At 36.2% G+C, this 13,355-nt stretch overlaps 1 protein-coding gene across 1 annotated transcript; it reads left to right on the forward strand.

Moving 5' to 3' along the window:
* The first annotated feature begins 3,229 nt into the window (after window positions 1–3,229).
* Window positions 3,230–6,448, forward strand: LOC140828373 (nuclear transcription factor Y subunit A-5-like). Its single transcript, XM_073191357.1, has 3 exons — window positions 3,230–3,475; window positions 3,693–3,976; window positions 6,090–6,448. The coding sequence occupies exons 1-3, from the start codon at window positions 3,331–3,333 to the stop codon at window positions 6,210–6,212; spliced, it is 552 nt and encodes a 183-aa protein (XP_073047458.1). The 5' UTR covers window positions 3,230–3,330; the 3' UTR covers window positions 6,213–6,448.
* Window positions 6,449–13,355: the final 6,907 nt, after the last annotated feature.

Below are 13,355 nucleotides of genomic sequence, written 5' to 3' on the forward strand. Positions count from 1 at the left end.
AGCCAGGGTGTAGTGCCCTGGGCTTATCAATAACCAAGGCGCGGAGCCTGGGCCTTCATGAATGGTCGAGGTACGGAGCCCCGAGCCAGGTTTGAGAACCCTGGGCTTATAAATAACCAAGGCGCGGAGCCTGGGCCTTCATGAATGGTCGAGGTACGGAGCCCCGAGCCAGGGTGTAGTGCCCTGGACTTAATAGATAACCAGGGTGCGGAGCCCTGGCCTTCATCAATGGTCGAGGTACGAAGCCCCGAGCCAGGTTTGAGAACCCTGGGCTTATAAATAACCAAGGCGCGGAGCCTGGACCTTCGTGAATGGTCGGGGTACGGAGCCCCGAGCCAGGGTACGGATCCCTGGACTTAATAGATAACCAGGGTGCGGAGCCCTGACCTTCATAAATGGTCGAGGTACGGAGCCCCGAGCCAGGTTTGAGAACCCTGGGCTTATAAATAACCAAGGCGCGGAGCCTGGGCCTTCATGAATGGTCGAGGTACGGAGCCCCGAGCCAGGGTGTAGTGCCCTGGGCTTATCAATAACCAAGGTGCGGAGCCTTGGGCCGGGGAGCAGGTCCCGGGACTTGGAATGGTCGAGGTGCGGAGCCCCGAGCCAGGGTGTAGTGCCCTGGACTTAATAGATAACCAGGGTGCGGAGCCCTGGCCTTCATCAATGGTCGAGGTACGAAGCCCCGAGCCAGGTTTGATAACCCTGGGCTTATAAATAACCAAGGCGCGGAGCCTGGGCCTTCATGAATGGTCGGGGTACGGAGCCCCGAGCCAGGGTACGGATCCCTGGACTTAATAGATAACCAGGGTGCGGAGCCCTGACCTTCATAAATGGTCGAGGTACGGAGCCCCGAGCCAGGGTACGGATCCCTGGACTTAATAGATAACCAGGGTGCGGAGCCCTGGCCTTCATCAATGGTCGAGGTACGAAGCCCCGAGCCAGGTTTGAGAACCCTGGGCTTATAAATAACCAAGGCGCGGAGCCTGGGCCTTCATGAATGGTCGGGGTACGGAGCCCCGAGCCAGGGTACGGATCCCTGGACTTAATATAATGTGCCGAATGCCGGGGCCTCATACCTCCCGGGCTCTGAATATGAGTGCCGGGGCCTAGTATCTCCCGGACTTAGAAGATTTTGTTTCTCCTGCTATATTAGTTTTATTAAAAACCAAATTACTAACCTGGAAATATTGAATCCAAATTCATTTTCGGTAGAGTGGAACTTCTCTGGTTGAGCTAAATTAGGTGACTAATATAGCTGTATGCTAATGAGTGCATAAAAAATGTTCTTCCATGCCAATCCGGGATAGCTGCTGAGCTTTGAGCCCATATAAAACCCACATAAAATTTGAGTGCCGAGCTGGTCGGACTTGTATGTTTGCCAAGCAGAGTTGGGCTTACTGAGTGCCGAGCAAGGTCGGACTTGCTTCGAATGGAAACCATATCTACGTCTTGAGCTCAAGTTTCCCACAGACGGCGCCAATGATGCGATCCTGGTGAAATGGGTGAGCCGGGTCGGGAGCTCCACCGGATCTGCTATCAATATAATGATGGGAATAAGAGCAATGAGATATATCTCCGTAATATGGCTTCAGCTGTAACCTGCACACAATGAAAGGAACTCGTGAATGGGCGCCGGAGGGGTGTCCGGCGTGACCACTCCGATGCTTAAGTCAGCAGGGTACTCAAGCAATAAAACCAATGTAGCCAAGTGATGGCTGTGTGATTGGTGTGAATGAATGAATGAATCCCCTTCAAATGTAAAGAGAAAACCTGGTATTTATAATATGAGGAGTAATGATGACCTCGTTCTCCGTGCTACCTAGCTACTAATTATAGTAGGACGGCTGAGCACACCCTATATTCTGACATGTCAACTCATCGGCACGGTGTCAGAGATGGGACAGTCGCCCACATCCTATTCTGCTAGTATACTCGAGTGCGGTGCTCATATCGAAGTGGCCGGGTAGAATGCCTCCCTGGAGATTTATACAAGAGCCCGGGCCTATGACTGCCCGGAGAGTCGAGCATGGGCTTGCACCTGCCCGGCTCCAGAAGAATCCACCTGCAGACTTACTCGGATTTGGGAATCCATTTGATATTCCGGGTCATCCATGACCCGGGCTCTTACAAGGGTATCAATATGTTTGAAGATTGAAAGAAAGACTTCAAGAAAATATATTAATTAAAGCTTTTTTAAGTTAATAGAGGATTATAAATTCATAATTACCTCCTCCGAATAATATATTCATTTAAAAATCAGAGAAAATATCAAATGACTTACTGTAAAAATTAAATTAAATTAAGTTTTTATAGTTTCGAAAGTTCCTAACTAAAAGTTAATGATATTAATGGAATCAATATCTTAATTTATTCAAATATTGAATATACTCGTTAATTTGCCCACGAGACTATTAGAGGAAAATTATATTTTAAGTCATGTAATTTATATTTTTTTTCATTTTTGAGATGTTAACAATAAATTTGTATTTTAAGTCTTGTAATTTATATATTTTATTTCAATTTTTTTCTTGGAAAAATATGAATTTGCATTTTAAGTCTTGCAACTTATTTCATTTTGTCTTTTTATCAGTGTAATTGCAATTGTAGCACTGTAATTTGCATGTTTTTTTTTTTTCATTTTTATCCAATTTTTAACTAGAATCCGACGATTCTCGTTCCAAATAATATTCTAAAAAATCACGACATATATGAAATATTCTTCCAAAATTAATCAATGTCAACATCCACGTCCACAAAAAATGACCAAACAAAAATTACAAATCACTAGACTTAAAAAGTAAATTAATTTTTAATAGTACCAGAAATGAAAACGCATACAAATTCTAAGACTAAAAATGAAAATTCAATATTAGAATAACCAAAAAAAAAATATAGATCCAAAATATAATTATCCCGACTATTACGTATCCTTAATTTGTTTATCCTATCTTGCTCCCAACATCTGTACTACAACATATTACGTGTTATGCAAGGATGGTGCATTCATTTTCTTCTGTCGTGTCCTTCGTCAAATAAAAAAAAAAGAGTCTACGTTCATCCAATCAAACAGAAATATAATATTCTTCCCCACAAACAAAGTAATCTCACCTAAACATTCTCCATCTCTCTCTATATATATATATATATATATATATATATATATATATATATATATATATACAATGTGTGTGCGTGTATATATAGCCAGCATTGCATGAAGTTTTAGAATATTGATCAAATACTTCTTCGAAGCTGAGTGTACTTTTTCTTACACAAACATTGTCCTTTGTAAAAATCTTGAAAACAGCCTTGAAATTGTGTGCGCGCAGTATGAAAGTGCAAACTGCAGGTAAAAGAGATGAGCAATATCAAGGATTTGATCATGTGCATGGATTAATGGACTTGAACTCTTCTTGGTGGAGTTATGGCAGTGATCATGGCACCATTAACATCTTCGGCCCGGACCGTTCGACGAGTAAGTCGACCACCCTAGCTAGCTTCCTCGAGTAAATCTAGATATGTCGCGTGTAATTAAACAGTACATTATCATATCAGAAGAACTAAAATCTCTATGAATGTCTTTTTCTAAATTTTTTAAACAAAGATGGATTTTTTTTTTTTTTGGCAATTGTGGACGAGCCTCGCGCAATTCAATTCTTGGATCACAGGGGAAATTTTTTTTTTATTGTCAGTGTGCAGGGAAGAAAATGTTGAAGCGATGGTGCCGGCTCGCGCGATGGGAGAAATTTTAATGCAAGAAATACCACGAAATCATGTTAATGGCGGCGGTAATCCGACAAGTGTTGGTAGTTTGTTTCCGAAGATGATCTCCGATGATCATATGTTCTCCAGCTATTCATTTTCTCGTGAGGAGCCTGTTTATGTGAATGCCAAACAGTATCACGGGATACTCAGGCGAAGACGGCTGCGTGCAAAGGCTGCCCTGGAAAACAAAACGACTGATTCGGTTAGAAAGGTTTGTCATATTAATATTTCTTTTAAAAACTTTGGAAAATTTATTTTTTCGATTTCAATTTAATACATATGGCAATTTAAGCCATGATTAACCACAAATAATTATTAGGGAAAATATGCTTTAAAAAGTGTTCCCAAAATATTTTTGAAGCTAGTCTCTTAATATTAGGGTTGTCAATCAAAATGGTTTATCGATCCCGAGAAATTTGATTTATAACCGAAAAATCTAGCCCGATGAAACCTGGTTTCTTTTTTTTTTTTTTTTTGAATTCCTAAACTAAGGGGTGAGGGATCGAACCCATGCCATTTGCATGGGGATCGAAAAACCTGGTTTCTAATCAGGTGTTTTTTTTTTCCTTTTCGATAATGATTAAGGTGGAGACTTTAGTCTAACTATCTAAAAAATAGTTCAAGAAAGAAAGATTATTCAATTTTATATATACAAATATCAAATATTTAATTTAATCGACGTGAGATATGTAACAGACTTGAGCTTTGATTTATAAGATATTATCGGATGCTTCATAAAACAGTTCAATACATAACGATGAACTTGAGCACTATTATTAAATTAAGATTAGGACTTGAATCTAACTATTTCCTTGAGCTAGTTATTCAGTCTATTTATTCAAAGAATTTAATTTTCTAGTCTTGTTTTCTATTTTTTACGTACTTTAGTTGTAACCTAAAAGTAATAAATGTAAATAAAAAAATAATTAAGCTTACCCAAACCAATCGGGAAGCTAACTTTTTTTTTTGTTATTTAAAATTAATAAAAGTAAAATAAACCTATGTTGAGACTAAATGATTTTTATTTAAATTTAACGCTTAAATTTCTAATCAATTATGTTGTTTAATCACTAATTTATTAAGCTTCGTTTTATTTAAAAAATAATGAGTATTGTGAGGGATTTTTTGGGAAAAATTTGGTATAACGAGAGCAAAATAGTTACCACTTAGTTATAAAAAAAGTTAATACCCATGTCTATATATATATATATATATATATATATATATATTTTTCCATCGAAAATTCTCATTCACCCCTCTATTTAGCAAAAAGTTTTAACAAAAATGTGAAATCACAAATGATTCAAATTAATTCTTGTTAGATCAATAATTAAGCAAAAAATTATAGTTGTTTGCTAAGATACCATTTTAATTTTTATATTCGTGGAAGTAAAGAGTGCATCTACTTGATGTTAATAGGTCAGGCTGTTAGACTTATGAGTCCGGAGAAGTTTGTGTCTATCTACTGATCATTCTCATATCTCTTACAGATCAATTTGATCATTTCCTTACATTCGGTCTTGTCCCTAATAGAGATATTATTTTCCGTTAAGATCTATGTTACTTTTTAACAGTCCACCTAGCCAACAAGATGAAACGACACTACGTCAGTATCTTGACGCTCGATAACTTCTTAGGAGGTCACTCATTCTAGTGCTACTCTCACTCGTGCATTTTTAACCAAAACATTTTTCCCTTAAAAAATGTAGAAATATGTTTATTGAGATATTTAAACTCATTACCTCATTTTGATATCAATTGTTAGGATCAAGCGTTTATCACTAGCTCGAAAAACTATAGTTTTTGGCCAATTTGCAACTTCATTTTTTTTATATTTGTGGTAGTACATAGTGCACCTACTTAGATGTTAATGGGTCTGGCTGTGAGGCCCATGAGTCCGGAAAGATACATGTCTATCCGCTGATGTTGTCTCATGTTCCTTAGAGATTCGTCGGTCGTGTCTGCAGCAGAGATGGTATTATACGTTAAGATCTGACGTCATTATTTTTTGACACACCTAGTCAACAAGATCAACTGGCACAGCTTCAGCGGCTTGACGCATAAAAAATGTTTAAGATATCACTTATCTCATTACTACTCTCGATTATACACGCCTAACCCAACAATTTTTTACCTAACAAATGTAGCATAATGTACTAGTAAAAAATTTCTCTATATTTAAAAGTATTGTGTGCATATATTTTAGGTTAAATAGAATTTGGTGAGAAACTTGCATGCACTTTATAAGCGTGTAAAAATATCTAGTTCAATTTTAAATTACCCTTTTCTAATGTTGCATCGAATTGTTTTTTCCAATTTGTCAGCCATATCTTCATGAATCTCGGCATTTGCACGCCGTGAAAAGAGCTCGAGGGTGCGGGGGTCGATTTATTAACACCAAGAACTATGATACCTCAGATAAACCTAAAGGTTCAACAGGCAACTGATACTTCACTTGAGAATGATGTTCCCGACTAGTCGTTCCGGCGTCCTTGAATCGTCGTCATGAATGAAAAGAGGTGTTGATACGAAAAATTAAGGATCTGAAACTAGTATATATATATATATATATATTCGAATTCACTTGCCATATATGTAGTCCATAATGAACTCGGAAAACTAGCAAAGAACATGTCATGGGTTATTACTTGACTCAATCATGTACAGGCTGCTAGTTTCCAATGGTGTGCTCTTTTTATTTGCTATTTACGAATTGATAGTATATTAAATTGATGAAATTAATTCTATCTTTTAAAGATTGGATTCTAATTTGGTGCATTCGTGGGAAAAATCTCCAAAAAAATAAGAGGGATTGATGCTATTTTTGTCAGGTTTGTTTTTCTGTGTAATTCGACTAAAATTAGGTCATAGTCTTATATGTTTCATTTTTTTTTTTGAAGATTTTAGTTTTTTTTTTGTGTTATTTAAAATGCTGATGTGACATTATATACATGAGCTCCACATCAGCATTTGGTTGGACCATGCGCATTGACATCACATAGTTAATACGACGTCTCAAAAAGGACCACAATTGTACAAAATAAAAAAAAATAACGAACTAATACTGAAATTTGAAGGTTAAACGATTAAAACCACAAATTTGATCAAAACAAATGTGAGGGACTCACTATACCTGTCATGCTTTTCGTTTTAATTCAAGAAAATTAAAGTAGGAATGCACTGATGAAAAATAATAAACATGAAAACCAAGCATAGATTCGTTTGGTAAATTAAGCTTTATAAAATACCGCATCGTTAAGAAAATTTGTAAGAGTATAGATTCGAATAATTTTGTTTGGTTGCTTGCGGGATATCTTCACCCAGATTTGTGATAATATATTTATTTGCTCGATAGGTCTCTTGCGAAACGAGTTAATCTAATACAACAAAATATGGTTCTCCATGACCCGCCCATTCATTAACTTACGGTCCATTAATTAGCGTCCAGTAATTTACGACACAATATAACGGATTTGGTCGCTCTTTTATCTTCAATAATCGCAGCATTACGGTCCTTACGGTTTATTTCATCCTACCTATGCGGGTACTGCCCCATGATAGGATCGATGGCCAAGATTTGTCCATGCATATGTAGGACCCACTTTTTTTTTTGAAATTGTATGTTTGACAAGATCTTGGCCATCCATCCTCTCATGGAGGCAATGCCCACATGGGTAGGATATCATTAACCGGTCCTTACTCAGTCGCTCTGGCAGCGGCATTAATGACTTTGGTGATTGAGCGGGCGGCGCCACCGGGGACGAGCTTCTCTGGACAGCAGAAACCTCTGCAAAATGGCTGAAAACATCATGATCGTGTTTGATTTCGACATGGTTCGAGAATTCGTTTGTAGTACTAATTTAGAAATCAACTATAAATTTGGAAAAAAAATTTATTTGAGTAAGGCTATCCTATTTTCATGTTACTCAACACTAAATTATGAAAGAGTATGTTTCTTGTGAGACGGTCTCACGAATCTTTATCTGTGAAACTGGTCAACCCTACCGATATTCACAATTAAAAGTATTACTCTTAGCATGAAAAATAATAATTTTATCATAAAAAATAATACTTTTTCATGGATGACCCAAATAACCGATATTCACAATAAAAAGTAATATTCTTAGCATAAAAAGTAATAATTTTTCGTGGATGACTTAAATAAGAGATCCGTCGCAACAAATACGACCCGTAAGACCATCCCACACAAATTTTTGTCATTACGAAGAAGAAAAAAAAATTAGAGTTTCCTTGAGTCAAAATGATGGTAAAATTGTGAGCAAGTTGTTATACAAATATAATTACACATATTTAATTTCTGCTCACTTTAATCTTTAATAACAAAACTCATATGAGACGGTTTCACAAATAAATTTTATAAGATGAATATTATATTTGGATCGCTCTTACAAAAATATTATTTTTTATTCTAAATTTAAGTCAGTCTCACAAAAAAAATCCGTGAGAGACATACTCCTCTTTAATTACCTTTTTGTATGAATTTTAATTTAGATGGGGCGGGTAGACAAGAGAGAGACAATGCACGATACAAGGGTCATGATACATGTCCAATAAAGGAGAGCCCAATCCCGCTCCCAAGTATAAATCCCCTTTGCTTTGCTTTTCTTTACTTTTTTTTGCCCTTAGAAAAAAATATTAATTACCCTTTTTTCTTTATGGGCCATGTAGAATAAAGTGTGGTGGAGTCAAGGCATCTCAAAAAGGCTTAGTGAAAGTACATATTTTTTCTCCAATTTTATATTTTAAATATTGTCACCACTTAATATGATGTCATTAATCATGGAAAAATTGTTGTTTTCAAGCCCATCTACATGCTAGAAATTGTATTTTTATCCTTGTACTCATATCATCAATTTATAAATAGAAAATTGGGTATGGAATATATTTTATCGTAAAATTTAGATTTTATCCCTGATCCGAATATATTTTTGTATTACATTTAAATTTCTCATCTTTATTGAAATTAATCGGTTTATCGATCTTTTTTCGTGGTTGGAAGTACAGACAACACGGGATTATATTGGTATATGCAACCTTTACTCATCTGGGATGTTGGAGATGGACCATAAGGAGTTGGAGTATGTTTAATCATTTATGTCTTATGAAATTTCTTGGTATATGATATGACTTGCCTTATTAGTCAATCCTTTACTCATCCTGGTTTCTTAGTTTTCAATTTAAATTGTCTTGTTTGGTTAAACTTCGGCTCGATTTTGTTGACTAAATACAAATACGCGCGGTGTGTTTCGATTTAATCCATGAACTAGATCACTAGAATCATCAAATTTAAGGATGATAATTGGCCAGTTCAAACTCTGTCTCATATTAAACTCAGTACTTTCGAGACAGAGTAAACCCAGTAAAGAAGGTCGGAGACGGCTCTGTGGTTTAAATCGATCCCTCCATTCGTTATATGTTTATATATAAATATATATATATATATATATATATATATATATATATTAGTGATATAATCATAATTTTTTATATGTAATAATAAATATTTTTTTTATAATATTATAGAATTGAAACAATTTTATTATATCATGATATATTAATATGAAAATATATAATTATAATTTTATTATTATTTATTAATATAATAAAATTGATAGATTTTAAATTGTGATAATATTTTTTCTTTAATATTATCAATATAAATTTTAAAAGTAACTTTAATGATTTATTAATTTGTTAGTTTATTTTATACTGAATAAAATATAAAAACAATATAATTTTGACGAGTCTAACCAAAGTGAAAGTGAAATTGGAAAGGTTCTGGATTCAGCGAGACTAATTGCCATCCTTAATCATATCAAAGTGAGTAAAGTGAGTAAGTCTCTTCTGAAACGATCTCACGGATCTTTATCTGTGAGACGAGTCAACCCTAACGATATTCAAAATAAAAAGTAATACTCTTAGCATAAAATGTAATACTTTTTTATTTTTTCATGAATGATCTATATAGAAAATCTGTCTCACAAAATTGATCCGTAAGACCGTATCACGAGAGTTTTTGTGTATCAAAGTAGTGTAGAAAATCTTCTTATATGTTAAGTTTAACAACTGCTATTTTGAATCAATATTAATATGCTTGATTTATTTTGTATACCTCAAAAATACTGCACAATCTTATATAATAAGTGAATTTAATAATACTTATGCAGTACAATTGAGACCGGTCTCAACATTTAATTTACACATTTCCCCGAAGCGTTTTACTTTTGAGCACAAGTGGTTTTTGGAAGAGGATTTTACAACCATTGTTACTAATAGTTGGGAAGATTCTCAAGGAGATTATTCTCTACCACAGCGACTATACAGATGCAGCAGAACACTTTCTACTTGGGCAGGGACTAAATTTGATCATATTGGTCGAACATTACGTGAGCTGCATAAGGAGCTGGATAGTTTAATAACTTCTGACCACATTCAAAATAATCATGATCGTATCGATGAGATGGAGAGAAGGATTGAACGACTATCGGACCAGGAAGAACTACATTGGAATCAACGTGCTCGGGTTAATTGGAATTCCACACTTATTACTCTTATCCCAAAAATTCAAGAACCACTGTCATTAAAGGATTTTCGTCCTATCAACCTGTGCAATACATGTTATAAAATCGTGTCTCGAGCTATCACAAATAGATTCAGACCTGTCTTGGATAAGGTTATTGATCATTTTCAAAGTGCGTTCATTCCCGGTAGACTTATTCTTGATAATGTTATTGTGGGCTTTGAATGTATGCATTGGATTCGTTCTAATCGACAGGCTAAGACAGGCTATGCAGCTCTCAAATTGGATATGAGTAAAGCTTACGATAGGGTAGAATGGATTTTCTTGCAGAATATAATGATTAAATTGGGGTTTGCAGAACAATGGGTCAAGCTAATCATGAGATGTGTAACTTCTGTGACTTACTCTTTTCGTATTAATCACTCTATATTTGGTATGCTCAAACCATCCAGGGGTTTGAGACAAGGGGATCCCCTCTCTCCATATTTATTTGTGTTATGTGCTCAAGGTTTGTCGCACATCTTCGCTAAGGCAGTGGAGCGAAATTTAATTCGGGGAGTTAGAATTGCAAATACATGTCCTGTAATCTCTCATTTATTTTTTGCAGACGATAGTCTGATATTCTTCAAGGCAACTCGTGAGGACAGTATACAAGTTCGGAACTGTCTTAATCTGTATGAGAAAGCATCCGGCCAAGTGGTAAATTTTGATAAATCTGCTCTTACTTTTAGTCCAAGCACATGTTCACACACAATAACTGATATTATGGAAGTTATGGCTGTACCCATGGTGCACGGCCATGATATTTATTTGGGACTACCGACATTCTCAGTGCGCCGGAAACGATTACAATTTGGTTATTTGAGAGAACGGGTTGAGCAAAAAATTAAATCCTGGAGCAATCGATTTTTTTCTACGGGAGGAAGAGAGGTGCTTATAAAATCAATTTTGCAAGCTATTCCTTCCTATGCGATGTCATGCTTCAAAATACCAGTTTCTATTTGTAAGGCAGTGGAACAAATTTGTGCACGATTTTTGTGGAAAGATGCTAGTGGTAATAAGGGCATGCATTGGATGAATTGGAAAAATTTATGTAAACCCAAGAGTGTGGGAGGTATGGGCTTTCGAAGTTTGGTAGCTTTCAACAAGTCCTTGTTAGCAAAACAAATTTGGAGAGTTATTCAGTCACCCAATTCTTTGGTGGCCCGAGTTCTCAAAGGTAGGTATTTTAAAAATTCAGATATTATGCAGGCAGGAATGGGCTCAAATCCATCATATGTTTGGCGATCGATGTTGTGGAGTAGAGATATTATTCAGAGGGGATTGTGTTGGCGAGTAGGGAATGGTCAGAGTATTCGGGCATTTGCAGACCCTTGGATCCCAACGATTCCATCCTTTCATAGCAGTTTACATCATTCTAGAGACAATCAACTTCGAGTGTCGCACTTTATTTCTGGAACGGGGACATGGAACGAGTTTATGGTGAGGCAATGCTTTCCTATACATGAGATTGATGATATCCTCAATATTCCGCTTAACAGACAGGGCTGTGATGATATAAGATTTTGGTCTGGGAGCAAGAATGGAAAATATTCAGTTAAAGATGGGTATCATTTGGAGACTGGAAGCTGGGAAACTCCACCTTTTAATACTCGGCAGCCTCTTGGCAATTGGTGGAAGAAGATTTGGAAACTCAGATTACCACCGAAAGTTCGTATATTTATGTGGAAAGCTTCCAGAGACATTATTCCGACTGAGGTTAATTTACTCTCTCATCATATTCCAACTCATGCATCATGCTCGCTGTGCAATTTTCATTATGCAAATACTAGCCATTGTCTTCTTTTTTGTTTGGCTATTAAGGATGTTTGGAAAAATACTTCATTTTGGTACTGTCTGAAAAAACATCGTGATGCTTCCTTTCTTGATTGTGCTTTATATGTGTCAAAGAGATTTAACCAGGAGGAATTCGAATTGTTTGTGACACTTTGCTGGGCGATCTGGCGTGAAACTTGTATTCGTAAGCACGATGCCGAGGGTAAGAGCATGAAATTTAGAGTGGATTGGGTTTATGCATTTCTAGATTCGGTTCGCAACTCTAGATTAAAGTGTGATGTATCAGTGATTGCTCCACAAATCTCAGCAGACCATTTATGGAAGCCGCCTCTCCCTAACTTATTTCGACTAGATGTGGATGCGGGATTTGATACCAGGCGTAACAAATTCAGTGTTGGAGCGATAATTAGAGACTCACGAGGAGTGACAATAGGTGCCCATGCTCTTATCATATGTAATCCGGGTAGTGTCCTTGCAGCTGAAATTTTTGCTATTCGTTGTGGTATGGATCTTTGTCTCCAGGTGGGAGTTTTTTCTGTTTGTATCTATTCTGACTCAAAGGAGACGATTCGAGTAGTTCTCAATCCTGACCTGGACTCTGGCCCTTTGGGTGTCTTGGCTATTGAAGCTAATTCTATGTTCCGAGATAATCATTTTGTGTCGATCAAACACATGCATCGTTCGGCCAATAATGTGGCACATTTTCTTGCTCATAGAGCTTTCAATAACTTTTCTGATGAAATTTGGCTAGATGGAAATATTCCATCTTGGCTTTCTTGTATTGTAAATCGGGATTTACCTACTTAATATAATGAATGTTTATTTTTCAAAAAAAAATAATACTAATAAAATATAAAACACATAATAATAAATAAATAATAAAGTCTGGCAAAAAAGGAGGGGTGGTGAAATGATTAGATCTTTTGATTTTTGAAAGTGATGTCAATCATAACAATACACAAAGTACATCTACTATTTCTCAGTTTCCTTTAATTAAATAATATACAAATCTAAAAATTAATTAATTAACTAACTAAATCCCTGATCCCTCCAAAGAATCAAACCTTAAGAGCAACTCCAATCTTTGCTCTATAATGGAGTTGCTCCATTGTGGAGCAAGGTTTTTCACTCCAATCCAGCACCAAAAATGGTGCTGGACTGGAGTTCCCCCATATACCACTCTACATGTGGCGCAGCACAAATCTCTTTTTTT

Source organism: Primulina eburnea, chromosome 3 (assembly GCF_022965805.1).
Source record: "Primulina eburnea isolate SZY01 chromosome 3, ASM2296580v1, whole genome shotgun sequence".
In the NCBI taxonomy this organism is placed as follows: domain Eukaryota; kingdom Viridiplantae; phylum Streptophyta; class Magnoliopsida; order Lamiales; family Gesneriaceae; genus Primulina; species Primulina eburnea.

What these genes read in the sequence shown, in the direction of transcription:
- LOC140828373 (XM_073191357.1), top strand. Translation starts at nt 3,331, where the DNA reads ATGAAAGTGCAAACTGCAGGTAAAAGAGATGAGCAATATCAAGGATTT. An exon ending in CGGCCCGGACCGTTCGACGA is followed by an intron (nt 3,476 to 3,692) that starts GTAAGTCGACCA and finishes TTTTATTGTCAG; the next exon opens with TGTGCAGGGAAGAAAATGTT. An exon ending in CGACTGATTCGGTTAGAAAG is followed by an intron (nt 3,977 to 6,089) that starts GTTTGTCATATT and finishes CCAATTTGTCAG; the next exon opens with CCATATCTTCATGAATCTCG.